Genomic DNA, 27,426 nt, shown 5'->3' with positions numbered 1-27,426 from the left:
TCTGTTTAAACAAAAATAGATTGTTCACTCTCTAACACAGATTCTTCTTCATAACCAAACCTCATCTCTCTTTAAACCCATTCCTCTTCCTCTTTAAAATACGCAGAACAGAACCACTGCCTCCCCTTCCCTCCGGCGACGCGCGTCCTCCTCACCTACTTTGCCACTAGAACCACCGTCTCTCCCTACATCTTCTATTTCATCTCTCTCTCTCTCTCTCTCTCTCACACACACACACACACACACACACACAGTTCTGATCGTAAAACCCTAGCCGATAGTGCGAGATACGGCAGCATCAACCATGTTCCAGTGTAGGTCTGACAACCGTAGGCCAAGATTTGAGTCGATCCACACAGATCTGTGAGTGATCCACACAGATTGCAAATCCATACCCCATCTCTGTTACAGCTAATTACCCTTTCCATGGAAGTAGTAGATGTAAAGAGAAATTTCAGAACTTCATGTTTCGGATCATTTACCATGTGTATTATCAAGAAATCAAGACAAAAAAACATACCTGAATCCATCGATGAACAGTTAAACGGAAGCGTCTGATTGTCAATAAAACCTCTGATATTGACTATGTTATTGCCTTCTAATCCTTTCCTCTTTGGTGCCTTATGTTTCTCCTTGAGAGGATTTAGAAAAACAAACAGTGTTCTTATTTTTTTCTCACACTTGGGAAGGAATAGGGACCATAACCTTTTAAAGGTTGTAATTGGTTTTCATAACTGAAAGGTAATGAAAACCAATAAATTAACCATTATTGGTTTTAAAACTGAAAGGTAATGAAAACCAATAAATTAACCATTATTGGTTTTAAAACTGAAAGGTAATGAAAACCAATAAATTACCCATTATTGGTTTTAAAACTGAAAGGTAATGAAAACCAACTTTAACCAATATGTTTTAATTTCTATTTCTGCCCCTCATAGAAATAGAAATTATACAACTAGTATCTACACATTAGGTCCATAACACATATATACCCTTAAGCCTATTAACTAAATTGAATCACTTAAATTGTAGGCTTCTTATAAATGATAACACCACATTTAATTATGTGGTCCCATTGAGATATTATCTAACAATCTCCCACTGGACCACATATGTATCCTGAAAAATGTGCTTAACTTTAGTGAGCTCAGAAATTTGTTATCATAACTTGAGGGTATCCAAACAATCTTGTCCATTAACTATATTAATATAGGATCAAAGCGGTCTTCGTTACATTAATCGTAACTCGGCCCACCAATGGTCACGTATACGAATACAGCTAAATGACATAGATCAATCATGGATGCGTAGCATGGAAATTACATGTGATGTGATCCATACATGCCTATTTCCAACTGGTCCTACTTAACTTTATTGAGATCAATACTTCACAGTACGTAACAGAGTGTAATAAACTGAATACTTCATTTCTGCAGAAATTAATCTAATTATATAGATAAAACTCAAGGCTGACATAAAGCAGTAAAATAAATACAAACTCCCACTAAACCAGAATGTTCTCAAATAGAACAACACCCATCTGAGCAGTGTGCTCATGAAAGACCTTGGGTGGTAGTCCCTTCGTAAGTGGATCCGCTATCATGGAGTTTGTCCCAATGTGCTCTATGGAAATCTGTCCACTCTGCACTCTTTCTTTTACAACTAAGAACTTGATATCAATATGCTTTGATTTTGTCGAGCTCCTGTTGTTATTGGAATATAAAACTGCAGACTTATTGTCACAATATATCTTAAGTGGTCTTTCAGTGCCTTCCAAAATACGCAACCCAGTGACAAAATTTCGCAGCCATATCCCTTGGTTTGATGCCTCATAACATGCTACAAACTCTGCAGCCATGGTGGATGAAGCTATGAGCGTCTGCTTTGCAAACCTCCAAGAAATTGCTCCGCCAGCTAACAGATAAATATAGCCTGATGTGGATTTCCTACTGTCTTGGCATCCAGCAAAATCGGAGTCGGAATATCCAATGACCTCTAACTTATCCGATCTCCTATATGTGAGCATATATTCCTTTATTCTCTGTAAATATCGCATAACACGCTTGACTGCTTTCCAATGATCCATGCCAAGATTACTTAAATATCTGCCTAACATGCCAACTATAAACGCAATATCCGGACGCGTACATACTTGAGCATACATTAGACTCCCTACAGCCGAGGCATAAGGAATCTTCTGCATTTCTTGAATTTCAAGACTGTTCTTCGGGCATTGGCTGAGACTAAACTTGTCTCCCTTAGCAACCGGGGTTTCACCTGATTTACAATTTTGCATGCCAAATCTAATGAGTATTTTTTCGATATAGCTCCTTTGTGATAACCCCAGAATACCCCGAGAACGATCTCGGAGTATTTCGATTCCTAATACAAAGGAAGCATCACCAAGATCTTTCATTTCAAAATTTTTAGATAGAAATCTCTTGGTGTCATGCAATAAGTTTATATCGTTTGTGGCAAGCAATATGTCGTCAACATATAAAACCAAAAATATGTGTTTACTCCCACTGAACTTGTGATACACACATTCATCAACAACATTAGTTTCAAAACTATACGAAGTGAGAATTTGATGAAATTTGAAGTACCACTGACAAGAAGCTTGTTTGAGTCCATAGATGGATTTAGTCAATTTGCAAACCATATTCTTTGGGTCTCCTGACACAAAGTTTTCTGGCTGCACCATATAAATTGTTTCTTTAATGTCACCATTAAGAAAAGCTGTTTTGACATCCATCTGATGCAACTCAAGATCAAAATATGCAACAAGCGCCATAATTGTCCTAAAAGAATCTTTCGAAGAAACTGGAGAGAAAGTTTCTTTAAAGTCAATTCCTTCTTTTTGAGTAAATCCTTTGGCTACAAGACGTGCCTTATACCTCTCCACATTACCATTTGAATCCCTTTTGGTTTTAAATATCCATTTACAACCTACGGGCTTCGCACCAACTAGTAATGAGACAAGTTCCCAAACTTTATTATCTTGCATAGACTTATATTCTTCATTCATGGCTTCTATCCACTTATGAGAGTTGGAACTTTCCATGGCTTGACGAAAGTTGATTGGATCATCTTTCGACATTCCATTTTCTACCTCATGTTCCTGGAGATATACAATATAATCATCTGAAAATGCAAATCTCCTTTCTCTGGTGGATCGCCTTAATGGCACAGATTCTTGAGGTTGAGGTTGTAGAGTTTGTTCCTCAGGAACAATTACCTCATCTTGAATGGGGGTTTGAACTATATTATCTTGAACAACATTGTCTGGTTGAGGATTCGAAATTACTTCTCGAGCAATGACAGGTATAGGAACCTGTGATTGGTCAAAAGTAGTAGTAGGAAGTTGAGGATTCGAAATTACTTCTCGAGCAATGACAGGTATAGGAACCTGTGATTGGTCAAAAGTAGTAGTAGGAAGTGGGATTACTCCTGCTTCCTCCTCAAAGACTCCTGCTTCCTCCTCAAAAACAATGTCTCTAACTGGATTTCTCCCCCCAAACTCAACATCCTCAAAAAATGTTGCAATTCCCGTCTCAAATATTGACCTATTTGTGGGATCATAAAACTTGTAACCCCGTGATCGTTCGGCATAGCCAATAAAGTAGCTGCTAATGATTTTAGAGTCCAATTTTCGTTCATGAGGTTTATAAGGCCTCGCCTCAGCAGGACACCCCCACACATGCAAATGTTTTAGACTAGGCTTTCGCCCAACCCAAAGCTCATAAGGTGTTTTTACAAGTGCTTTAGTTGGCACCCGATTTAAGATATAAGTTGCTGTCTTTAAAGCCTCACCCCAGAGGAACTCTGGTAAAGTAGAATGACTGATCATACTTCTTACCATATCCTTAAGAGTCCGGTTTCGTCTCTCAGATACACCATTCATGCTAGGTGATCCTGGCATGGTGTATTGTGGGACGATTCCACATTCCTCCAGGTATTTTGCAAACGGTCCTGGACGTTGTTCACCTGATCCATCATATCTGCCATAGTATTCACCACCACGGTCAGGCCTGACACTTTTAATCCGTTTGTTGAGTTGTAACTCAAGTTCGGCCTTAAATCTTTTGAATACGTCCAAAGACTGTGATTTCTCACGGATAAGAAATAGATACCCATATCTGGAATAATCGTCTATGAACAATGTTCCAATGGCAACTTCCTTTCCCTTATGCGTTCTTTTGCCCGTATGCTTGGAGGTGCTTGCTAGATGAGCACTTTCAGTCCTTTCTTGCTTCAATCTCTCTTCCTCTTGCACACAAAATGAAATGAACTCATTGAGAGTCCATTTCTCCTTCTGGCAGTTATAACTGACCTTAAATTGGTTAAATTGTGCAGGAAGAGAGATGAGAACTAAATGCACGAGCAAATCATCAGATAGGTCGAGCTTTAGTGCCTTAAGTTTTGAAGCAAGATGAGACATTTCCATGATGTACTCGCGAACATTACCCTTGCCTTTATACTTTATTGAAATCAAGCTTGCTAAAAGCGTGCTTGTTTTAGCCTTATCGTTTTTAGCAAAACGCTTTTGAATTTCTAAAAGAAATTCATCGGCAACGGTAACATCCTCTGTTATTGCACCCCGAAAAACTTCTGGAATCCCACGCTTCATGATCATAAGACTTAGCCTGTTAGAACGATCCCACTTTTCAAAGTACACAGTTTCTTCAGGAGTACTTTGTGTAGTGAGAGCATTCGGTTTTGGCATCCTTAATGCCAAGTCTATGTCCATGCAGCCGAGAACAATCAATATGTTCTCTTTCCAGTCCTTAAAGTTTGTTCCATTTAACATTGGAACATTGTTCATGTTGGCAGAGATTGAAGTAGTCGACATTAAAGCTGAATCGAAAAGAAAATAAAAGGAATAAACAATTATGCCCACATTAAGTTACCAAACATATAATCTCTAAATAAATTAATTTAATGACAACATCTCAAGATACCTAGCACAACATTAATACCAAGCCTTTGGGCAGTGATATTAACTGTAAGTGGTATTCTTGTTGTAATGATCAAACATTGACAATAAGTTATGTCAAATAACAAATCTATCTTTTGATGGATTTATTATTCACATTAGGTTTCCTTGACAATTGGCACATGTTTATCACCACAAAATGTGTGTGTAATTCTGCCAAGTATTAATCATGTCTTTGGACTGATAAATACCCGCATGAGATACACAGACATGAACTTCAAAACATTCCATATAAAACAATCTAGACAAGAGAGATCACTTTTGTGACATCTTGTTTGAATTGACTTATATTTAGAACATTAGAAAATTAAATTTCCGTAGACGTTGTATGAAATTATATTAAATTTAAAGATTGCTTTATTTGTTACCCCGTATATGTTATATAATCTGCAGCAATCCCAATTATATACATATATATATAAATACATGATGTTCACCATTTGAAAAATGAACTGCCCATCCGAATTATGTTCCATTTCCAGAAAACAAAATAGAATTTGCAGCAGAGGGAAAAACAGAAATACAAAAAGTAGAATCTAATTCCAAAAAACTAAATAGGATGAATAAAAGCATATCTATTCTGATAATACACATGATATAACCGCTCTGATACCACTTGTAAAGAGAAATTTCAGAACTTCATGTTTCGGATCATTTACCATGTGTATTATCAAGAAATCAAGACAAAAAAACATACCTGAATCCATCGATGAACAGTTAAACGGAAGCGTCTGATTGTCAATAAAACCTTTGATATTGACTATGTTATTGCCTTCTAATCCTTTCCCCTTTGGTGCCTTATGTTTCTCCCTGAGAGGATTTAGAAAAACAAACAGTGTTCTTATTTTTTTCTCACACTTGGGAAGGAATAGGGACCATAACCTTTTAAAGGTTGTAATTGGTTTTCATAACTGAAAGGTAATGAAAACCAATAAATTAACCATTATTGGTTTTAAAACTGAAAGGTAATGAAAATCAATAAATTACCCATTATTGGTTTTAAAACTGAAAGGTAATGAAAACCAACTTTAACCAATATGTTTTAATTTCTATTTCTGCCCCTCATAGAAATAGAAATTATACAACTAGTATCTACACATTAGGTCCATAACACATATATACCCTTAAGCCTATTAACTAAATTGAATCACTTAAATTGTAGGCTTCTTATAAATGATAACACCACATTTAATTATGTGGTCCCATTGAGATATTATCTAACAGTAGAGTCTTCTTCTTCATCTTCCCTCTCTACATCGGACAGAATTCATCAACTACCTGGCCAACCCCAAGTCAGTTACCAGCAATTTTCTGGGTATGTGACCGTTGATGCCAAGAAACAGAAAGCTCTGGTTCTTGAAGCTGAATCAAATCCGGCCTGCAAGCCTCTTGCTATCTGGTTAAATGGAGGTACTCCAACTTCTTACTTCCTCATACACACCCACATTATGGGTATTTAGTTTTAATTTTAATTTTTTAAAATTTTGATTTTTATTTTGGTGGTAGGGCTTGGTTGTTCTTCATTGGGGGTTGGGGCATTCTCTGAAAATGGACCGTTTAGGCCTAGTGGGAAGGCACTGGTCAGGAATGAATATAGCTGGAACAGAGGTACTATACTATACTATACTATACTTTATATATACCCTTACAAGTTATATAGATGATTTGGCTTCTAAGAATTGATTTCATGTGATTGTGTGCTTATTGATCCACAAAAACAAATATGTTGTATTTGGAGACACCAATTGGAGTTGGGTTCTCTTACTCATCTGATCCTTCCTCCTATGCGGCTGTAAATGACAAGATCACAGGCATGTCTATCCAATTTTACCCACATTTTCCCAACTTTCTTCAATTTTCTTGAAATTGTTTTCTAAAAACATTTATCTTCTTTCTATGCTCAAAATACAGTCAACTTGTTCTTCTTCTTTTACACTTTTCATTGTTTAGTAGTAAGAATCCTATAATGGTTTAGTACTGAATACTATGTAAACTTTTCACTTTTTTGTCATTTTTATGTTTACTGTTTTTGTTTTCTTTTTGGGGGTTGAAAAAAGTCCCACTTTATACACTGCCTTGGAATTTTAGAACTTTAAATCTAATTGTCTGAAATTTTTTGTATTATAGCCGGGACAATTTAATTTTCTTGCACAAATGGTTTGTCAAATTCCCACAATATAGAAGCACAAGTTTGTTCATTACAAGAGAAAGCTATGCTGGTAATTTCTTTTCACTCAAAACAATTTAGTTTTTCCAACTGGAAAACGATTAAGATTAAGAGTTGAGGACTGACACTTACTTTTTCTTTGCTTCCACACCCCATCTTTGTCCTGATAGTCGTGTTATTGGTGGTGGCATTGCTAGTTTGCTAAGGGCTGCTAGCCCAATCCAAGTAAGAATTTATCTACATATATACACTTGTGATTCTTACTTTCAATTGCATACTAATTATGATAATTGAGCACTGTTCTGCTAGATGTTAAATAAGACGGTGAATCATTATGCGGAGTGATTGTAGCATGCTATGAGAAACCAAGGTTCTGCTTGGATTAATGCATTTCAAATGAAGAGATTTCAGATTAAACTTTATAAAAATATGGGAGTGTTGATTATTATATGTAGATTGACAAAAGGGGAAGATGGAGTAGAGTAAGAAAACAAAAATTTAATTGTAAATTACCCAATAAGAAAATAACAGAAAAGAGAGAGGAGAAAAATAGTCATTTCTGAGTAGAGTAATGAAATTCTCTCTACTACAGTCCTATGGTAAAAATATTTTATGTTTCCTTCCTTCATGGATCAAAAAGATGTGCTTTGGACCCAGTTTATAATTTTTGTGCACGTCTTTATAATAAGTCATTAATAGCTTCAAGATGATGCCAACCATTCTGTCATGTACAAACTTTGGTTGGCAATTTATTTGGTTCAGGTATGAAGCTTTTCTTAAGCTTTCAGCATTTTGAATATTATATAAATAACTAAATTAAAAAGTCATCTTGTGGCTTCTCACTCACAGTGCTTGTGTTCACATTCAACTAGTAGTGTCTTCACATCAAATCACGCAGCTACATGGTGTTTGACATTATGAAAAATTCCTGTAGTGTTGATTGTTTCTTTTTCCATTTTTAATTGTGTGCATTCATATCTGGAAATCATCAGATTTTTTTCTATTAATTTGCCTTGTGATTGCAACATCTGCCTAAAAGTGCTAGGATATTTAACTAGGGACAATTACTTGACAGTTGGGTCAGTGGAAAAAAATTACAAATTAATAAAAAAAAGTTTATAATATTGATTATTAATGTGTATAATGTTTTTCACTTTTTGGTAAATAAGTGTAACTGACACAATGTCAGTGTAATTCTCCCATTTAACTAAATTTCAGTTTCTTATAGACACCACAGGAGTTGCAGAATGAGAATGTTCCCCCTTATCTTATCCCTCACAAGGTAATTTTCCTCTCACGACATGTAGTCTCTTACTTTCTGTTGAAAGTATGTTTCTAATATTCATATTGTCTTTCACAGACCTTCTCTGGCAATCGGCCTTCTTTCAGCCTTCTACTTCTATTATTAAATGCTTATAATAATGAATAGGTGAGGTCTAGTCTCACCTTTTTGTGCTTTCATGAAATAGTTTGTGCATGTTGCTGATCATCAGAGGTTTTGAGAGTTCAAATTTGTTCAAAACGCCCCTTGTCTTTATAGCCCATTTAGTGGTCTGAAGTTCCCAGATGTCCATTGAGGTTACATGCATAATGTACATAGAATCTCTGTTAAAATTGAAAAGATGATCATGCTTGTTTTGATAGTGGCCAAATCCAGAAGTTTTGTAGTGAGAATTTTACAACAAATTATAATCTTGTAGTGAGACTATTATAAAAAATCCAGACGTTGCCAGATGTCCACTAGTTTTCAATGAAGGTCCATGAATATTAGAATCTTATAACAAATTATGCATTTTTTGTGGCATTCTATACAGTGAATTCTGTAATTTACTGATCTACAATTTATTATAAGTATTTTCTAGCTGCACTTTATTAAGTTAGTACACAGAGAATTTGGCAAAAAAAGACTTCATATTTTCTAGAATTATTTAGGTTATGTTTGGATCATGAATTTGGATAGGAATTTGAAAGGGAAAGGAAAAGGTGAGGGAAACAAAGAAAAATGTGGGTGGTTCTTTAGGACTTGAAAATTGTAGAGTTGGTGGGACTCTGGTTCTTTATTAGGACTTGAAAATATAAATTAATATATTTCAGTAGTTGTGTGCACTCAAGTTAATTATTAGCTGTCACTGCATTAATCCGTAATCCTATAAGAATAAGGCATCCTTGACTCTTGAAAACCTGGTAATCATTTTCACATTATGATTTTGTATATAAATGTTTTGTCATTTTTATTTTTTTTTTTGTCATTTTTTCTTAACATGGAAATGTTTTTTTTTTTCTTTTAGTTTTGGTGCAAGGAAATTGATTAGATTTATCTCACATTCATCTTCATTTCATGTTAACATTAGGAATGGTGTGAAAAACAAATGGAATTCTCTCTACTGTTTGGCAAACCGGAAAAGACTAAAGCAATGAAAGCTGGTATTGCTTGCCATGCAGTACTTGAGGAAGAGGTATGCTTATGAACTCTAAAGTAGATATCATTTAAATTATTTGATATTCTTATCTTATCCCGAAAATTATAGGATTCTTTCATGTGAGCATACTCTTTGTTGACTGTGACTATCAAAATTCTTATCTATGCTTGTAAAATAGTTCTTTTCTGAGATCATTCTATTATCTTCTTGGCGAATTTATTTTAACTATGACAATTAGTTTAGTTGTTTTCTATCATTGAAATCTTGCTAGAAAATTTTCTTGCAACAGAAGTAACTTTTCAAGATGGAAAATACTTTTTATGAACATAATGGTACCAAGATTTAGAGTCTGTGTGAGGTTACACCTTTTTTTGTTTTTGAAAAGTTCTGATAGAATTTAGCTTCTATATCTTTTGCCTTGCATAACAAATATAGTCATGAAGCTACTTGAGATTTTCTATAGATGGTATTTGGATTGAGTAGTTTTGATTTGAGCTTGGAAATCAAGTTTGATGCTAGAATTATTGAGGATATGGATCTTGGTGAAACCATTGTTGGATTTTATGACCGAAGTACATGGACTTGAAATAACAGGTGAGTGACCTAGGCCTAGATCATAACGGTCACCTAGGCCTAGATTAAACAAACTTGTTAGAGCAAACGGCGCATCGATAGGATATACGGTTAGAGATATAGACAAAAAAATGTGACAGAAAAAGGCAAAAACGAGCCGTATGGGGGTGAAAATTGGAAATAGCACCCAAACAGCCCCAAGATCATCCTAGTCACATCGGCCTAGATTAAACACATTTGTGAGAGCAACAAAACATCACTTTTTCCACAATTCCTGAAATAGTAACAAAAACAAACATTTCTGTAAAGAATAATAAAAAAAAGCCTTATTTGAGTAAAGACCACAAATGAAAAAGTCTGGGGATGTGGTTGGTATTAAAACTAGGCGACAAACATTGCAAATGATGACATTGATAGAATTGTAGTGTTGATTGGATATATACTTATGAATGTTGTTTTATTTATAAAATAGTATTGATAGTCATTTAATTTGTTCATATTACCTTTACTTTCCTTTGACATTTTTCATTTTTTGTCCAATTTTATAATCATTTGATGTGAAAATATTTTCATAAAAAAAGTACCTGACAATATTTTTGTTTTTCTTTGGTACAGATTGATGAACTCATGCATGAAGCTGAATTGTACAGGATTAGTTGGCACTTGTTACATTTTTTGAAGGATTATATATTTTTGGGTAGATGTGTATAGAAAATATTTGGATAGATTAGTAGTTATATTTTTAGATAGATGAGCATGGATTAAAATCTAAAATATAATAACAAGTACTTGTTATGTTTTAAATTTTTTATGCTAGATAGATGTGAATTGGATGATTATATAGATTACATGACTTTTAATTGAATGGTTATGTAATTTGGAATTACTTGTGGATGGAAACTTATAATAATTGATGACTTTAATTAAACAGATTAAGGATTTGATGATTTATGTATTTTGTTAGATGTTCATGATTCAGTTGATTTTGTTGGTTAAATTACAAGTTATATTACATGGATTTGATGGATTATTATATTTTGATAAACAAAAAGAATTGAATTGGCGACTAAAAATTGGTTTTGTTTTCCCTCTTTTGGTGACCAAGTGATTAGTCGGGAAAGATGAGTAATATTTTTGCCGACTAAAGTTGTTAGTCGGTGTATGACCACTCACATTTGGCGACCAAAATGTTGGTCGGCAAAAGGGTATATTTGGCAACTAAATAATTAGTCGGTAAAATTATTAATTTTAGCAACCAAAGAGTTTGGTCGCGCAAGCATTACTTTTAGCGACTAACGGATTTGGTCCGGAAATGTTACTTTTGGCAACTAACCAATTTGGTCAGGAAATGTTACTTTTGGCAACTAACATGTTTAGTCGAGGAATGGTATAATTAGTGACTAACATATTTAGTCGGAAAAATATCACTTTTGGCGACTAAAGTGTTTTAGCTACAAAATGGATTAGTCGCAGTAATTATATATTTAGCGACCAAAAATTTAGTCAGCAAATAGAACTTTTTCCCAACTAAAAAACTTTTTAGTCGCTAATTACTTTTCGCAACCCTCAATTGGCGACCAAAGTGGCGACAAAAAAAAATAGTCGCGGATAACTTTTGCTAATTAAAAATGGACTTTTGCCAACTAAATTTTTAGTCGGCAAAAGTGTGAATTCCTGTACTGGTGCTTGGTCGGATGATACTCCTTAACGACTAAGCCTGCAAAAACATAACCAAGCATAACATTTCAAAACACATTGCCTTCAATTCACATTGCCTTCAATTCACACAATCAATTTATTCGTTACATATCCGTTCAATTGTTCCCCATTCTTTAATTTCTCGCAAGTGATTAATGCTAATCTTCTCTACATGTGAATCACATACAAAGCATATGACAAAGATGTACTTTAAACGATCCTAAATGTTCATGACTTAAATTAATGTTTCCTATAATAATTTCATATGTTTTTCATTGAAAATATCATGTTTACATATTTAAGGATTAAGGAAATAGCAAGAAGCGAAAGGAAACTAAGTTACGGTAGGAAATGGCATGAAACAGTTAAAAGAAAATAAACATCCTTCACTAATTTGAGCATATCTATGTGTGTACTTAGAATTTGGATGTAAGACCACCATCATTAGAAACTAGACTTCCAAGGCTTGAATTTATGCTCACGAGTCGCTTAAAATGGAGTTTGGATAAATGAGATATGGCTTTTTGAATTTGGGCTGAAATAGGGGTTCCGCACGTGCGGAAGTCCTCACTGCTCGTGTGGCCCAAATCCGTTCGAATGGAAACACTAGCCGCTCGAGTACCCAGATAGCAAAATGAAAACCTCTGTTTTTCTTCATGCTCCGCTCATGTGGTCTGGGCAAAATCAGACAGTCTAAAAATGGTTCAAAGATGCAAACTTCCTAAACTCATTTCCAAGTCCAAATCAAAGCAAACCTCACTCAAAAACATGATATAGTAGCATGATATAGGTGTAATTTAACTTTAAACATATCAATCTTGCATCAACATTAAATTCATTGACTCATCTTTTTCATACAATCATGAATGTCATACACAAGCTCAAAATACACACAAACATAGTGAATCTTCCAACAAATCTTGGTTGTATACACCATCTAGAGTTTGCTTCATGGATCAATCACAAGAATGAACTCAAATCAAACAAAAATAAAGAGATTTCATGATTTTATTTCAAACCCTTACACAACTCAAAACCCTAACTCAAAATTCTCAATTTCTTCTTGATTTCATGCCAAAGATGAGTTAGAGACAAAGATTATAAGTAGATTATCATACCTTAACTCAAGTCTAGGGTTTACCCTTTGATTCTCTTCCAAAACCCTAGCTCTTCCTCTTCCTCTCTCTCTAACTCACTCTAGCAAGCTCTCAACCAAATAATGAACCTAAGAGCCAAATATATAGATATAACTTAACTCATAAAACTTAATTAAAACATTACGAATAGTAATTTTTCAAAATTTTACTGTAGTCTCTAAAAATCATGCTAAATACAAATATGAAGTCAATTTTGGCTTATCGCGCCTCTAAGGCTTTTAATTTCAGTTCAAAGTTGTAATTGTAATAGATTTTCATACATTCAACAGATATTATTCCAAATTCACATAATTCATGTACTTAAACTTGCAAATTCATATCAAACACAAAATCACATGCATAATTAAGCATAGTACGAGTTGGGTTATCACGGTTTTCCCCCATTTAAGAAGTTTGGTCCTCCAAACTTGTTTACCTTGCGTCGGATACAAAGCAGACATTTCAGTCTTATATCATTCTCCTTTTTCCAAAGGGTTTCTCCCATATTCAACTTTGCTACAGAAGTTCAATTCAAATCTTAATCGTTTAATGGTTCACAGTTCAATGATCCATCACAATCATCCAAGGTTATTTAGAAGTCTTTAGAAATGGAATGCAACTTCATAGATCAATATCTCATGACAACAGATGCAACGTTGAAGTAGTCAGTCACATGATGTTCATAATTCATATATCCCTATAGCCCATAGAATCAATTGTATAGTACAATAATACTAAAGCAATCGTTCGTAAAACGTATTAAATCCATATACTTCTACGTAGTTGAGATTTTTTATCCCAAATAATGTTCACATTCAATATAATCCGTTGTTAACAATTCCTCCAGCATCATATTTAAATATGGTGACATGGATACAACCATTCTCTAAAACCATCAAACCCATGGTATCAAAATATGTTCCCAATCAATTGGAGGTATGAGTTTATATATTGTTCATATCGAATAGTCTATTATTGGCAGTCCAAATAAAGTCTTCAAAACAGATTCAAGTTCTCGGTTTATCATTTCTCTTAGTAGACATAACCTGGTCATTTATTTATAAACAAGTCATAGTCCCTCCGTAATGAAATCAAATCAAATGCAGTTCTATCCCATCATTTTCAAACAAAGTTTTGTCCTAAAGGTCATAATCAAATCATCCAGATAGACGAATGGGCAGTCTCACAATTTGTTTTAAGTTCATTAGTTCTCACAGTTATATCATAATCATATTGTGATGGTTCATATCATCTCAAAGTCATATCAATGGGTATCATATCGTATTCAATATAACAGTTCTCAAATAAGTCCACACGTAGGCGTGCAGGTTCACAATTATGTATAGCATAGAGTTTACTATCCAAGATATTAAACCAAGTCACATAATCATTATAGACTTATAGTTTCGATAGTCTAGTCAATAGGAATAAGTAACATAACAATCATTCTTAGCAAAGGTATATATATATTAGTCCAAAATTAAGTAACACTTAGGTAACCATTCACATCAATAAAGGTACCTTGATTAGCATTCACTCTTGTAGTAACAAGTCTCGTTATTGGTACTAATCCAGTTGAGTTAGCGGTAGGTCTATTCATAGTCTGTCCAGTCTGAGGACAATTTCACACTGTATGGCCCATCTTACCACACCTATAACAAGCTCCAGAAAATTCAATAATAAATTCCCTAGTGCTTTTTCCCGCATTCAGAACAAATCAGTGCTAAACCATTTCTTTGGGCGAGTTCATCTTGGCTCGATGTTCCTGACTTTGATTTCTTAGTCTTTGAAAATTCCTCATTCTCATCAGTACTTTTTCTTTTTCCCTTCCATATAGAAGATCGGTTGATATTAACTTCAGACATCAATGCCCGATCTAACACATCAATGTATTTTGTTAATTTCAACACATTAGCTTTCTCGTGGATTGAGTTTCGGGGTCCTCCATGGAACAGTGGTGGTTTCATTTTCTTGACCACTTTTGTCAATACGATAATTTGGTCATCCATTTGATGTTCTTGCATAGGCGGTATTGGCACTGGGGGTAGAGGTGGCGGTTGTTACCGTTGTTGTTTCCATTTTTGTTGTTGTCCCAAACTTTTCGCCATCTCATGTATCATTCTTTCTATTCTGTCTAGTCATGAGGAGGTTGACTCCTCTAGTTTATCCCCTCTTATTCTCACTATTTTCTAACAGATACAGAAAGTTACACATACACATAGGCATATTTACAAATAAACACATACTCTTATATTCAGATTTCACATATTTTGGGTGCACAATTGATCATATACTTGATAGATGAAAACATATAGAACACGCATCAAATAAATGCATACATAACAGATGATTGCATACTTGTCAAATATTGCACACTGAATACTTATCAGATAAATGAACACTTAACAGATGAATGCAATCCTCAATTCCATTCTACAACTCTTATTGCTCAAATAGACACGTGTGTGAGATATAACTCATGCTCTGATACTACTTTGTTACGACCTAAACCTGCCCCTAAAGGTTTAAGACGTAACCAGCTAGTAATCATGAAATTACCTACGGCCTCAAACAGAATTATAAAAATATATTTAAATATACGGGGCCTGTAACAGAAGCAATTATGAAATGTGTCCACTGAGCTATGCATACATGCCATGATCAGAAACATACATATTATATCTTACATCACACTTCATGTTATATGTCATAACATTTACACACATTCATTATATATACATAACCCAAAATCAAAACTTATAACATCATAGACTATACAAAACCCAAGCTTCTCAAGCTTGGCCAAAACAACACTAGGGCCCCGACGTAGAGGTGCAACTTGGGTGGCTTTACAAAAGGCTGACTCCGATGCGGTCTCTAATGTGGAACTCCCTAATGCTCACCTACATACATATAAATAAACAGAAAGAGCTGGAAGCCCAATGAGTAATCTCCACGAAAGGGGTTAAATGAATGAGCCTTATGTCTTATTTAATCAATATAAAGATCTTGACATATTTAAACTCGTTTCTAAAGCACATAGTATCAAATACCGTTCATTGATCCTTTCATAGCTTACCAAATAGCGAAGTTCATATTTTTCTTTTAATCACATTTACAAAACGACCTTGGGCCCATCACCTAAACAGAACGACCTTGGGCCCATCAAATAAACAGAACAACCTTGGGCTCATTATATATCAAAACAGCCTCGGGCCCAATCATGTATCAAAACGGCCTCACACCTACATATGACAAAACGACCTCAGGTCCAATATATCGAAACGTCCTCGGGCCCAATCATGTATCAAAACGGCCTCACGCCTACATATGACAAAACGACCTCGGGTCCAATATATCGAAATGTCCTCGGGCCCAATCATGTATCAAAATGACCTCAGGTCTAATATATTAAAACGGCCTCGGGTTCATATATGACAACGACCTCAAGTCTAATATATCAAAATGGTCTCAGGCCCAATCATATATCAAAACGGCCTCGGGCCCATATATGACAAAACGACCTCAGATCCAATATATCAAAATGGCTTCAGGCCCACATATGAGAAAACGACCCTAGGTCTAATATACCAAAATGGCCTCGGGCCCAAACACATCGTAGCATAAATGGAACGACCTTAGGTCCATATTGCACATGTCGTATAACATTCATAAAACTCATTCATTTCGATTCAAACACAATTTCAGAATAAGTCACCGTACCTGGATTAAAATGATTATTTAAGAATTTACATTACTATTACTCATCGTGATTTAGGCCTTAATTAACTTGTTGAATTACCATACATGACAATCGTCAAGGATTAACATCATACAAAACGTTTATAACGAATCATTATCTTATACAAAATGTACACGACGAATCATGGACAAATAACAGTTACTGAGGGTCAAAGTACATTTTCCCAAGTTATCATAATCGTTGCTAGAAAGGAAACTCATTCATTCTTTTCAAAAAAAAAAAAAATTAGAAACTTGCCATAGCATAATTACTCCGAAGATTTCAAGCATATTTTATCATTTCGAAAACACTCGTCAAGGCACATAATTTATACAAAGCATAAGTTTCACAATTCCAAAGTATTTCATATGAAAATACCGTTACAAAGAAATTACTCACAGTGCTTGGTCGGATGATACTCCTTAACAACTTAGCCTGCAAAAACATAACCAAGCATAACATTTCAAAACACATTGCCTTCAATTCACGCAATCGATTTATTCATTACATATCCGTTCAATCATTCCCCATTCTTTAATTTCTCTCAAGTATTTAATGCTAATCTTTTCTACATGTGAATCACGTACAAAGTATGTGCAAAAGATGTACTTTAAACGACCCTGAATGTTCATGACTTAAATTAATGTTTCCTACAACAATTTCATATGTTTTTCATTGAAATTATCATATTTACATATTTAAGGTTTAAGGAAATAGCAAGAAGTGAAAGGAAACTAAGTTAGGGTAGGAAATGACATGAAACGGTTAAAAGAAATTAAACAGCCTTCACTAATTTGAGTATATCTATTTGTGCACTTAGAATTTGGATATAAGACCACCACTATTAGAAATTAGACTTCCAGGGCTTGAGTTTAGGCTCACGAATCGCTTAAAACGGAGTCCAGATAAATGAGATATGCCTTTTTGAAGTTGGGTTGAAATAGGGGTCCCGCACGTGCGGAAGTCTTCACCGCTCAAGCGGAAACAATGGCCACTCGAGCACCGAGAGAGCAAAATGAAACCTCTGTTTTTGTTCATGCTCCGCTCGTGCGGTCTAGGCAAAATCAGATAGTCCGAAAATGGTTCAAAGATGCAAACTTTCCAAACTCATGTCCAAGTTTAAATCAAAGCAAAACTCACTCAAAAAATGATATAGTAGCATGATATAGGTGTGATTTCACTTTAAACACATCAATCTTGCATCAATATCAAATTCATTAACTCATCTTTTTCATACAATCATGAATGTCATACACAAGCTCAAAATACACACAAACATAGTGAATCTTCCAACAAATCTTGTTTGTATAAACCATCTAGAGTTTGCTTCATGGATCAATCACAAGAATGAACTCAAATCAAACAAAAATGAAGAGATTTCATGATTTATTTCAAACCCTTATACAACTCAAAACCCTAACTCAAAATTCTTAATTTCTTCTTGATTTCATGCCAAAGATGAGTTTGAGACAAAGATTATAAGTAGATTATCATACCTTAACTCAAGTCTAGGGTTTACCCTTTGATTCTCTTCCAAAACCCTAGCTCTTCCTCTTCCTCTCTCTCTAACTCACTCTAGCAAGCTCTCAACCAAATGATGAACTCAAGAGCCAAATACATAGATATAACTTAACTCATAAAACTTAATTAAAACATTACGAATTGTAATTTTTCAAAATTTTACTGTAGTCTCTAAAAATCATGCTAAATACCAATATGAAGTTAGATTTGGCTTATCGCGCCTATAAGGCTTTCAATTTCAGTTCAAAGTTATAATTGCAACAGATTTTTCTACATTCAATAGATATTACTCCAAATTCACATAATTCATATACTTAAATTTACAAATTTATATCAAACATATAATCACATGCATAATTAAACATAGTTCGGGTTGGGTTATCACACCCGTACCACTAACATTTTTTTTTTCCTCCAAATCAAGAAAAGGGCTACCGCCAACTACCACATCTCCCCTCCTTGTGACCCCAATCCTGCTCTACCGCCTTTCTCTTTCTCTACTACCATTCACGACAACAACATTGTCGTTCACTGCACACCACCTTCTCTAGTTTGATTTGGTTCATTTAGATCTAGTTCATCACCAACCAAATAAGAAAGAGGGCCATCCAAATCTAATTCGATAATCTCTCTCTCTCTCTCTCTCTCTCTCTCTCTCTCTCTCTCTCTCTCTTCTTTTAAGGTTTTGATTTGGATTTTTATTTTTTTTTATATAGATATGATCTAGATCTAAGGGGACTCTTCTATTAAAGTTTTTATTTTAAGGGTTTGTTTGAGATCTTATCTAGATCTGAGAGGATTGTCTTTGTTCTTTTAAGGTTTCTTTTTTTTTTTTTTTTTTTTGTAAATTTGATTTAGATCTAAGGGGATTAAGGTGTGGAAGATTTAAGTAGGGTGAAGGAAGGTAAGAGGCAGGTCACCCACGATTAGTTAGGGTGGAGAATGGGTAGTGACAACAGTGGAGGCATGGAAAGGAGATAGGGATTGGGAAAGAGAAGTTGCAGTAACGGGAGACGAATAAGGAAGGGCTAGGCATGGTAGAAAGAATTTGTAGTGGCGAGAGGGCTAGGAGAGGAGTTGCAGTAGTAGGAGAAGTGTGGATGAGGGGCTAGGAGTGACAAGGAAGGGAAAATTGAGGGTTGACCAGTAATGGATTATGGCTGCTGAAGTTGCAAAGGAAGGGGAAGAAGAAGATGAGAGGAAAAGGTATTTTGGACTTTGTCAAGTCATTATACCATGTTTTGGTAATTCTTTTCCTTTAAACTCCATGGTCATTTTGGGGAATATTCCATTGATTTGTAATATGTTTAAATTTTATAAATAAAATAAATGGGTAACGTAAAAGCTTCTTCTTTTTTTTTTTTTAAATTATGCAACGCTTCTCTTAGTGGTGTTATCAAATAGATAATTGTAATACTTTACAAATAGATTATTTTATTTTATTTTCATACAACGTGACGTGTAGTCTCTTGTGATTGTTTTATTTTAAATAATCTATTTGTATACAATCTTCGTACAATTTTCCTACCCACAATTTCTCAAATAAGGTGGTAAGACAGGTTACATGTAAGAAGAGTTTTAAAAAAATATTAGAGTATGAGACAAATTTTCAAATTTTGTTTGTTACGTCATTCGAAGAGTTTGTGGGGGAGAAATTATATGGATGAATTATTTTTTATATAAAAATGTTAAAATATTTTACAAATTGAGTACATGAGTGTAGGATTCACATTATTTGAGATCCACATGACTTTTCACACTCATATACATATTTTGATGATTCGTTTAAGATTCCTAACATTATTCAATATTTATTATTGTCACTTATAACTTCGAAAATGTCATTTTCAAACTATTTTACATGGTTGGTAAAAAAAAATTATTTGTGATCCGTTTTTCGGATTTGTTGCACACACGTCATAGTGGAAAGTGGGAGATGCTTACCAGATTCAACTAAATGACAAGCACGTTGGCTTATCATCTGGTAACCCTTTATAAATCGGAGTCCACCAAATCTATCTACCTATCTATTAGGGGTGTGCGCGGTGCAGGTCGGTGCGGTTTGAGAAAAAAATAGAAACCGTATGGCGGGTGACGGATTGATAAAAGTGTCACTAAAATTTGCCATTTTTCTTATCAAAAACCGGCGGTTCGGTTGGCAAATAATGGCGGATTTTCCTTGGCAGTTCGGGCGGATTGGCGGTTTATAAAAAATATAATTCAAATTACAAAACTTAAATCAAAGAGTAAAAAAAAGACAAGAGATACCGTGATGCTAAGCATCTTGCGAAGCTTTCTTCTGATGCAGCAAGTGTAGCAATAACATGATAATATCAATGACTATGCCATCAGTTCATTACAAGCATCTGTGGAAGCTACAATTATCAAATACAATACATAAAATTAATATCATTCAGGGTTTACAATATATTGAAAATGTTTACTGTTGAAAAGTATTTAAATTGAAAAGTGAGCTGATGCAAGTTTGCAACATGGCCAGAAAAAAAAAAAAAGATTGAAAAGTTAATCGGAATCCAACTTTATTTTGGATTACTGACATCTTGAATTCCCCTCGAGCAGTAACGTAATACTATATTCTAAGGTATAGAACAACAAGCAAACTTAAGTAAAAAAGAATTTTTAGAATCTTATAAAATATGATTTAATAGCAGTGCGGGTCGGTGCGGTTTGGAAGAAAAATAGAAACCGGCGGATTGATAAAAGTGTCATTAGAATTTGTCATTTTTCTTACCAAAAACCGGCGGTTCGATTGGCAAATAATAACGAATTTGCCTTGGCGGTGCGGTTTGGTGCGGTTTTGGCGGTTTCGGCAGTATTATGCACACCCCTACTATCTATATTATTATAAAGTGAGCATCTTTTATGGTGTCTTGAAACTTTTGTTTCTTATACTGCCACGTGTCTATTTTTTTATTTAAAAAAAAATTAGATAAAAAATTAGATAGATGAGAAGAGGGGATTTGAACTTTAGACTTATGTCAAATAAATAAGACATTTACAACTTAACTAGCACACAACATATGATAAATGTTTTATTTTATTTTTATTTATCTATCTATCTATCTATACTATTATAAAGTGAACACCCCTTATGGTGTTTTGAAGTCTTTGTTTCTTATGCTGCCACGTATCTATTTTTTTATTTGAAATAAAAAAAAATTAGATAAATGAAAGGAGGAGATTTAAACCTTATACTTAAGACTCTTACCACTTACTATATGATAAATATTTTATTTTATTTTTATTTATTTGAATTGCACACGCATCGTGTGGCAACCGCTAGTAGTCCTAAAAAGAGATACACTAAAGAGAGAGAGAGAAGGATAAGCCAAAGCGAGAGAGAGAGAGAGAGAGAGAGACTCTGGTACTCTATAAACCCATTTCCTTGCCCAGAAAGGGGAATGGGAGAGAGACAGAGAGAGGCTGTAGAGAAGAGAATTGTGTTCTGTTAACTTCTTTTTATGTTCTTTTCTGCCATTGAAGCTATGGATTTCTTTGTTGTATCTTTAACTTCCAACTAGGTTAGTTTGGTTCCACTTGAGCTTTCCTAAATTTTCTCTCTTTATTTTTTGCCATTTCTAGAATCTCCACTCCAAAAAAGTTTCTTTTTTTTTTATTTAATTATTTTTTGTAATACTATTTCTTGATCTATTAACCCTAATTTTTTGTTAGTTTCTGAGAATTAACTGTGTTTGTGATGATTAGTTCAAACCAGTTGATTATAGTAGTTCTTGTTTGATCTTACTAGTAATTATTTGCTTGCCTCTTTTAATTTTATTCTAAATTCTTGATGCTCTTGTTTGATTAATAATGTCATTTAATTTTAATGTTCTTGTATTGTCTTGAATATGTCTCTGTTTTTGCCCATTGATATTTGATCTTGTTCTTAATTGAGAATTATGCAAAAATTTCATTTTCTTTCTCAACAAGATTTCCAAGGAAACATTTTCTGTCAAACCAAACAGATCAACTTTCCCTTTTTTCTCATTTAATAGATTGTTATTGTTGATGTTATTGACTTATTTTATTTTTTTATTTTTAGAGGTTCTGAAGAAGTGAACATGATGAAGTCAGAGCAAGAAACCAAAAAATTAGGGCTCAAAAGGGATCTCATCTTCCTAATCTTGCAGTTTTCAATGAGGAGAAGTACAATGCATCTCTTCACAATCCTAATCTTTTCCTTTCCAATTTCACATATTGCTTGTTTAAAATGTCCCGTTTATATCAAAGTTTGAGCGTGAATCAAGTTGCATATTTAACATGAACTATTTTAAGGAACTGATACTTGATGGTAATTGGGATGAGACATAAAAATACCTTTCTAGTTTCACCAAATTGGAGGATAATGAATATTCTAGGAAGATCTTTTTCAAATTGAGAAAACAGAAGTTCCTTGAGGCCTTGGATAGGTATATTGTTAAATTTTCTTGAGTTGTTGCTCTCCCTTTTCCCTTTATGTATGGCTTTAATCTTTGCATCAACTTGAATTTGTTAGAATTTTTTAGGCGTGATTATGTTGCAACCACTGCAATCCTTGTGAATGAACTCAAAGTTTTTTTGGCTTTTAATCAAGACATGTTCAATGATTTGGCCAAGCTATTGACATAAGATGATTTTAGGTATGAAATCTAAACAAAATATGTTCTCACAGAACATTTGATGACATTTATGTATTTGAAAAATCTTGTGGGTTTGCAGAGAAAATAAACTACTTGCCAATTATACTAACGCAGCAAATGTAAGATCAAAGATGGTGGTTGGGTTTAGACTTTATTGAGGCAAATGTTGTTTTTCGTGGTAGATTAAATTTCCGCAACTTGACAGATTCAAGGTTACAGAAGCTCATTAATCCAAAGGTAATAAGCTTTATCCTAAGAACCACGATCTATTCTATGGAGGAAGCATGTCACTTTGTTTGGATACTCTTAAAAGTGTGTCTAACACTTCTTCAACATGTCTTGATTTAAAAAAATCAAGTTCATAACATCAAACACTTTCACGTCCAAGCGTGTCTACATTTTTTGAAAATCGACGTGTTGGCGTGTTGGTGTCGTAGCCATGTTTTAAAAATTGTACTCCAATTCACTTTCTTTTCTTTTCTTTTCTTTTCTTTTTTTTTGGTTTTTGTTTTTGGTTTTTGTTTTTTTGTTTTTTTTTTTTTTCTTCTCCTCAAATCATAAGGAAACTCCATGCATATGCTTCAACAAGGATGGCACGTTACTAGCTGCATTTGTGAGAAACAACAGAATTAAAATCTTAGGAACGCTCAATGGAATTCAGTCATTGCAAGCTTATGAAATGCATGTATCCATTATTGCAACTAAGGTTAGTTCATTATATCACTAAACAAAATTTCTTGTCAAAATTAAAGATGTGGTTATATAAATATTTATTTATATTGTGCACATAATGTTTCTCCATTTGGTATATTTTCATATTAATTGTATTCTTTGTTCTCACAATCTGTCATATTTCGTTCATTTTACATGTATTCCATGTCTTTATATCTATATTCGATATCACATCTGAAGTAATATAAAACTTGGACTTACTATAGAATGGGGATGAAAGGAGCTCAGTGGATGTTCCTAAAACAATTGAAGTTGTCAAACCAACAAAGACATCGAAGATCAAAGAAATTAGTGAACATGCTCAACTTCAGTCCTTGTTACTTCCTAGTTTTGTCAAAAAGGCCAAGGTGCGATTCACTAATTATTGTAGTGTAGATATGTTCAATCATTGTTCATCCATTTTAGATACAAAATGATCCTATAAATGTTACATTTTGATTACCTTAATTGCACCTTTGTTTCAACAACATTCTATATTGGAATATCAGATACACAGAAACTTCTAAGAAGGTGGCATGTCCGTGTTGTATCAGTGTCGTGTATGTGCTTCTTAGTTTTTGAGAAATAAAGGCTAGTACTTCTCATCTATTTCTCTACTAACTAATTCAGATCTTGAAGTTGACATATACCAGTTCCTCCAGTGATGCCATTTTAGCATTAGAATCAAATGCAATCCATTTTCTTTGGAGGTGAACACATGATGCCAAGGTAATAAAATTTACATCATTCATTTGTATGCATGCACGCTTTGCTTTGAATTCAAATATTAATTCATGATTGTTATGTTGAGAATTGAGGTCTGTCTTGATGCAAGCAACGGCGAAGAATCCCCATCAATTATGGCATCCAATATTGAGGATATTAATGACAAATGACTTAACTAATGTATTTTTCTTTGTCCAAAAATGATTCTAAAATCATTTCAACATTTGGGGGTCAAGTTTCCTTATTCAACATAGAAACATTTGAGGTATCGTATGACTTTCAAGTGCTTTTATATGGTTTTAAGTATTCTATTTTTCTATATGGGCTTTATTAAAAGTTGTTCTCAAGCTTCTTGTAAAAAACAACCTTATTTTTATTTAGAGTAGATTGATCTTTCCTAAATGTTGGAACATCACAGACAATGGCGACTTTTATGCATCCACCGTCTATGCCAATGTACGTTTCCTTCTATCCTTATAATAAGAACATAATTGCCATTGGCATGGATGATTCGACAGTTCTAATATATGATGCCCGTGCAAATGAGGTACAATTTTCTTAGTTTGTTTATGTGTAGATTCAATGGTTCTTTATAAATGGATAATTCAAACGATAAGTAAATTTTTTAACCTCTTCGTGTTGAAGGTTAAATCCAAGCAGGAGAGTCACTCTAAACTGATCACCGACCTTGCCTTTTCCTCTCTGCGTAATTTACTTGTTTCTGCTGGAACACATGACTAGGTTAACATTTTGTCAACTTCGACAATTTAATTTTCTAAGCCCTCCCCAAACGCATAATTCTCTAACTGTTTATTTATTTATTTGGCAGCTAATTGTGTGGCAGTGCAATAAATGGATAAGTAAGAAGAGCTGCTTATTGCAGCTTCCACCTAGAAGATCAACCAGGAAACTATGAGAAACAGAGGTTCAGTTTCACCAAGATCAGAAACACTTCCTTGCCTTGCACGAGTTGAAAGTTGTATCAAGTTTGAATGTGTTGTCCAGGTAACTTTATTTTGCACATACCATAGTTTGACACTTTTTGTTTTTGTTTTGTTTTTGTTTTTATATTTAAATAAAATATGTTTTGTATTCCTGGTGGCTGATTCTGGAGATGTCGGCTCAAATCTCACATGAAACATTTTCATGCAATAGCCAGTTGGTTTACATTGCCTTTTTGGATGGAAATATGTGCATATTTCGTGCTTCAGATCTCCGGCCATGATGCCTGATTAATCCTGCTACTTATCTTCCATCCAGCACCAGGTATTACTAACTTTCAAATTTTCAATTTAAACCATCCACCTATTTCTGTTAAGTAAAATTGACAGGAAACAATATTTTAGTCATTAAATTTCAAGGAAAAAAAAATGATATTCAAGACATATTTCGTACATATGCATTGAGTTTCATATCTAAGTTTTGTGCTAATATTCATTTTTAATTCTTTCTTCTTATTGTTCTTATGACAACCGCGTTCTGTATTATATTTTTAATTCCTTAATTGTGCATGTGCTTATGTGCTAAGTGTGAATTTGAGTGATAAATATGTCATTACTATGTTTTTGACTTTATATCTGTTGATCATAGGAAAATATGTTATGATTTTTGCTTTGATTTGAAAATTGAAGGTTTTAATAGTTTCAGAAACCGAAATTAGTTAATTATTGTGATCAACATAATTTTTAGAGCCTATTAGAAAGTTTGATTAAAATTTGATTCAGTCTAAATTAATTAGATTAAACTAATTAGAACTAAGTGTAATTAGTTAATCTTAAGCCTTGATTAACACCCTAATCTAATCCTCAAGTATAAATATGTTGTAATTGAGAACTTAAAGCATTAATCATAAATTTGAGCTCAAAAATTCTGAGATAGAGAGCTTTAAAGAGAGAGAATTCAATTATAGAGAAAGAAAGAGCTTGAATTTGAAGAATTTTGCTTAAGGAAGGAAGACAACTCAAGAACTTGCTAAATTGAGCTCAATTGAAGACCCTAGGTAAGCTTTTGAACCCTAATTTATGAAGTTAAGTTATTTCATATGTGAATTCAAGAGAACTATGTGATTGAGTACAAGAATTAAGCTAAGATTGTGGAATTTAAAGGCAATTCATACATGCATGCATAGTTTAGTTGAGTTTCACCAATTTTTTAGCATAATTATCTCATCCATGTTGAATTTGGAAAATGAAGTGTACATGCATGCATGAATTACAAGGTTTTGAAAGTGAATTGCATGTTTTTGAAGCTTTCGAATAGAATTTGAAATTAGAATCAACATGCATGAAGATTTGGGTTTCATTTTGAAGAATTCTTTAAGCCTTGAGCTTTGATTTTTGAAAATTGGTTTTGTATTCATGTTTTTGGAAGAGTTTTAAGTCTTTGAGAAGTGGATTACAAGCTATGCAAGAGTTTGTGTTGAAATGTAAGCTTTGAAGCTCAACTCTGTTTTGGAATTTCCAAAATTCTATCTCACCGCTTGAGCGAACAATCCGTCGCTCGAGCGCGTATTTCATGCATCCAGTATTTTTGCAGATACTTGAAGTTGGCTCGAGTGATCGCCTTTTATTTTGTACCTTGGCTTCAACGAACATCGAATCTAGATTCGGACCATCCAGTACTTTTGCAGACCAAGTGGTCCGCTCAAGCGACTAATGTTGCGCTCGATCAAAGTGCTTTGTTTTAACATATTTTGGAAAGACATATTCTGATCAATTGTGCATTCTCATTGCTTTATGAGCATTCTTAGGCACGAATTGAACATCCTAAATGAATTAGAATGAAGCCTAAGAGAATTGAATAAGTTAAAGAACAATTCGGTTAAGCGATGTGATTCAACGTGTCTATGTTATGATTGTGTAGGATCATCCACAAGGACAAGTTAACAACCGAATCACTATGAGTAATATCTTAGTAAAGATATTTTCTTAATTACTATATTTTTTGTATATCCTACTGTGGTATATTTTCCGAACTGGTGATTTTGTAAGTATGAATGAGTTCCTATCTGTTTGATCAACATTATATCTGTAAATGCAATTGATATGACACAAATGTGTATGATGGACCTAAGATCGTTCTGTATAACTGAATTAA

At 34.0% G+C, this 27,426-nt stretch overlaps 1 protein-coding gene and 1 non-coding gene across 33 annotated transcripts; both read left to right on the top strand.

Annotated features, from left to right (window-relative positions):
- Window positions 1-22,502, top strand: LOC114300669 (serine carboxypeptidase-like 45). Of its 31 annotated transcripts, none has more exons than XR_014333388.1 (9): window positions 5-441; window positions 6,226-6,406; window positions 6,503-6,807; window positions 7,124-7,215; window positions 7,334-7,388; window positions 8,382-8,445; window positions 8,524-8,592; window positions 9,515-9,619; window positions 10,772-11,107. XR_014333388.1 is itself a non-coding variant. In XM_082875136.1 (6 exons), the coding sequence occupies exons 2-6, from the start codon at window positions 6,401-6,403 to the stop codon at window positions 22,323-22,325; spliced, it is 276 nt and encodes a 91-aa protein (XP_082731262.1). In that variant the 5' UTR covers window positions 1-441; window positions 6,226-6,400; the 3' UTR covers window positions 22,326-22,502. The 31 variants fall into 31 exon arrangements, 5 of the variants coding, with proteins under 5 accessions (XP_082731262.1, XP_082731226.1, XP_082731250.1 ...); XR_014333347.1 differs by lacking the exon at window positions 7,124-7,215 and having other exon boundaries at window positions 8-441; window positions 6,503-6,604; window positions 6,735-6,807; XR_014333346.1 differs by having other exon boundaries at window positions 8-441; window positions 6,503-6,604; window positions 6,735-6,807; window positions 7,124-7,388.
- A 5-nt stretch (window positions 22,503-22,507) lies between these two features.
- LOC114316528 (uncharacterized) lies at window positions 22,508-25,591 on the top strand. 2 transcript variants are annotated; one of them, XR_014333396.1, is made up of 9 exons: window positions 22,508-22,893; window positions 22,973-23,130; window positions 23,456-23,599; window positions 23,832-23,972; window positions 24,235-24,595; window positions 24,749-24,877; window positions 24,976-25,071; window positions 25,160-25,335; window positions 25,445-25,591. It is a non-coding gene; the product is annotated as an uncharacterized LOC114316528 (transcript). The 2 variants fall into 2 exon arrangements; XR_014333395.1 differs by having other exon boundaries at window positions 22,508-23,130.
- The last annotated feature ends 1,835 nt before the right edge of the window (window positions 25,592-27,426 follow it).

This window comes from Camellia sinensis, chromosome 1, assembly GCF_055761805.1.
Source record: "Camellia sinensis isolate YWXY chromosome 1, ASM5576180v1, whole genome shotgun sequence".
In the NCBI taxonomy this organism is placed as follows: Eukaryota; Viridiplantae; Streptophyta; class Magnoliopsida; order Ericales; family Theaceae; genus Camellia; species Camellia sinensis.
The sequence above is the reverse complement of the archived record's forward strand: the minus strand, read 5'-3'. Positions and strand labels throughout refer to the sequence as shown.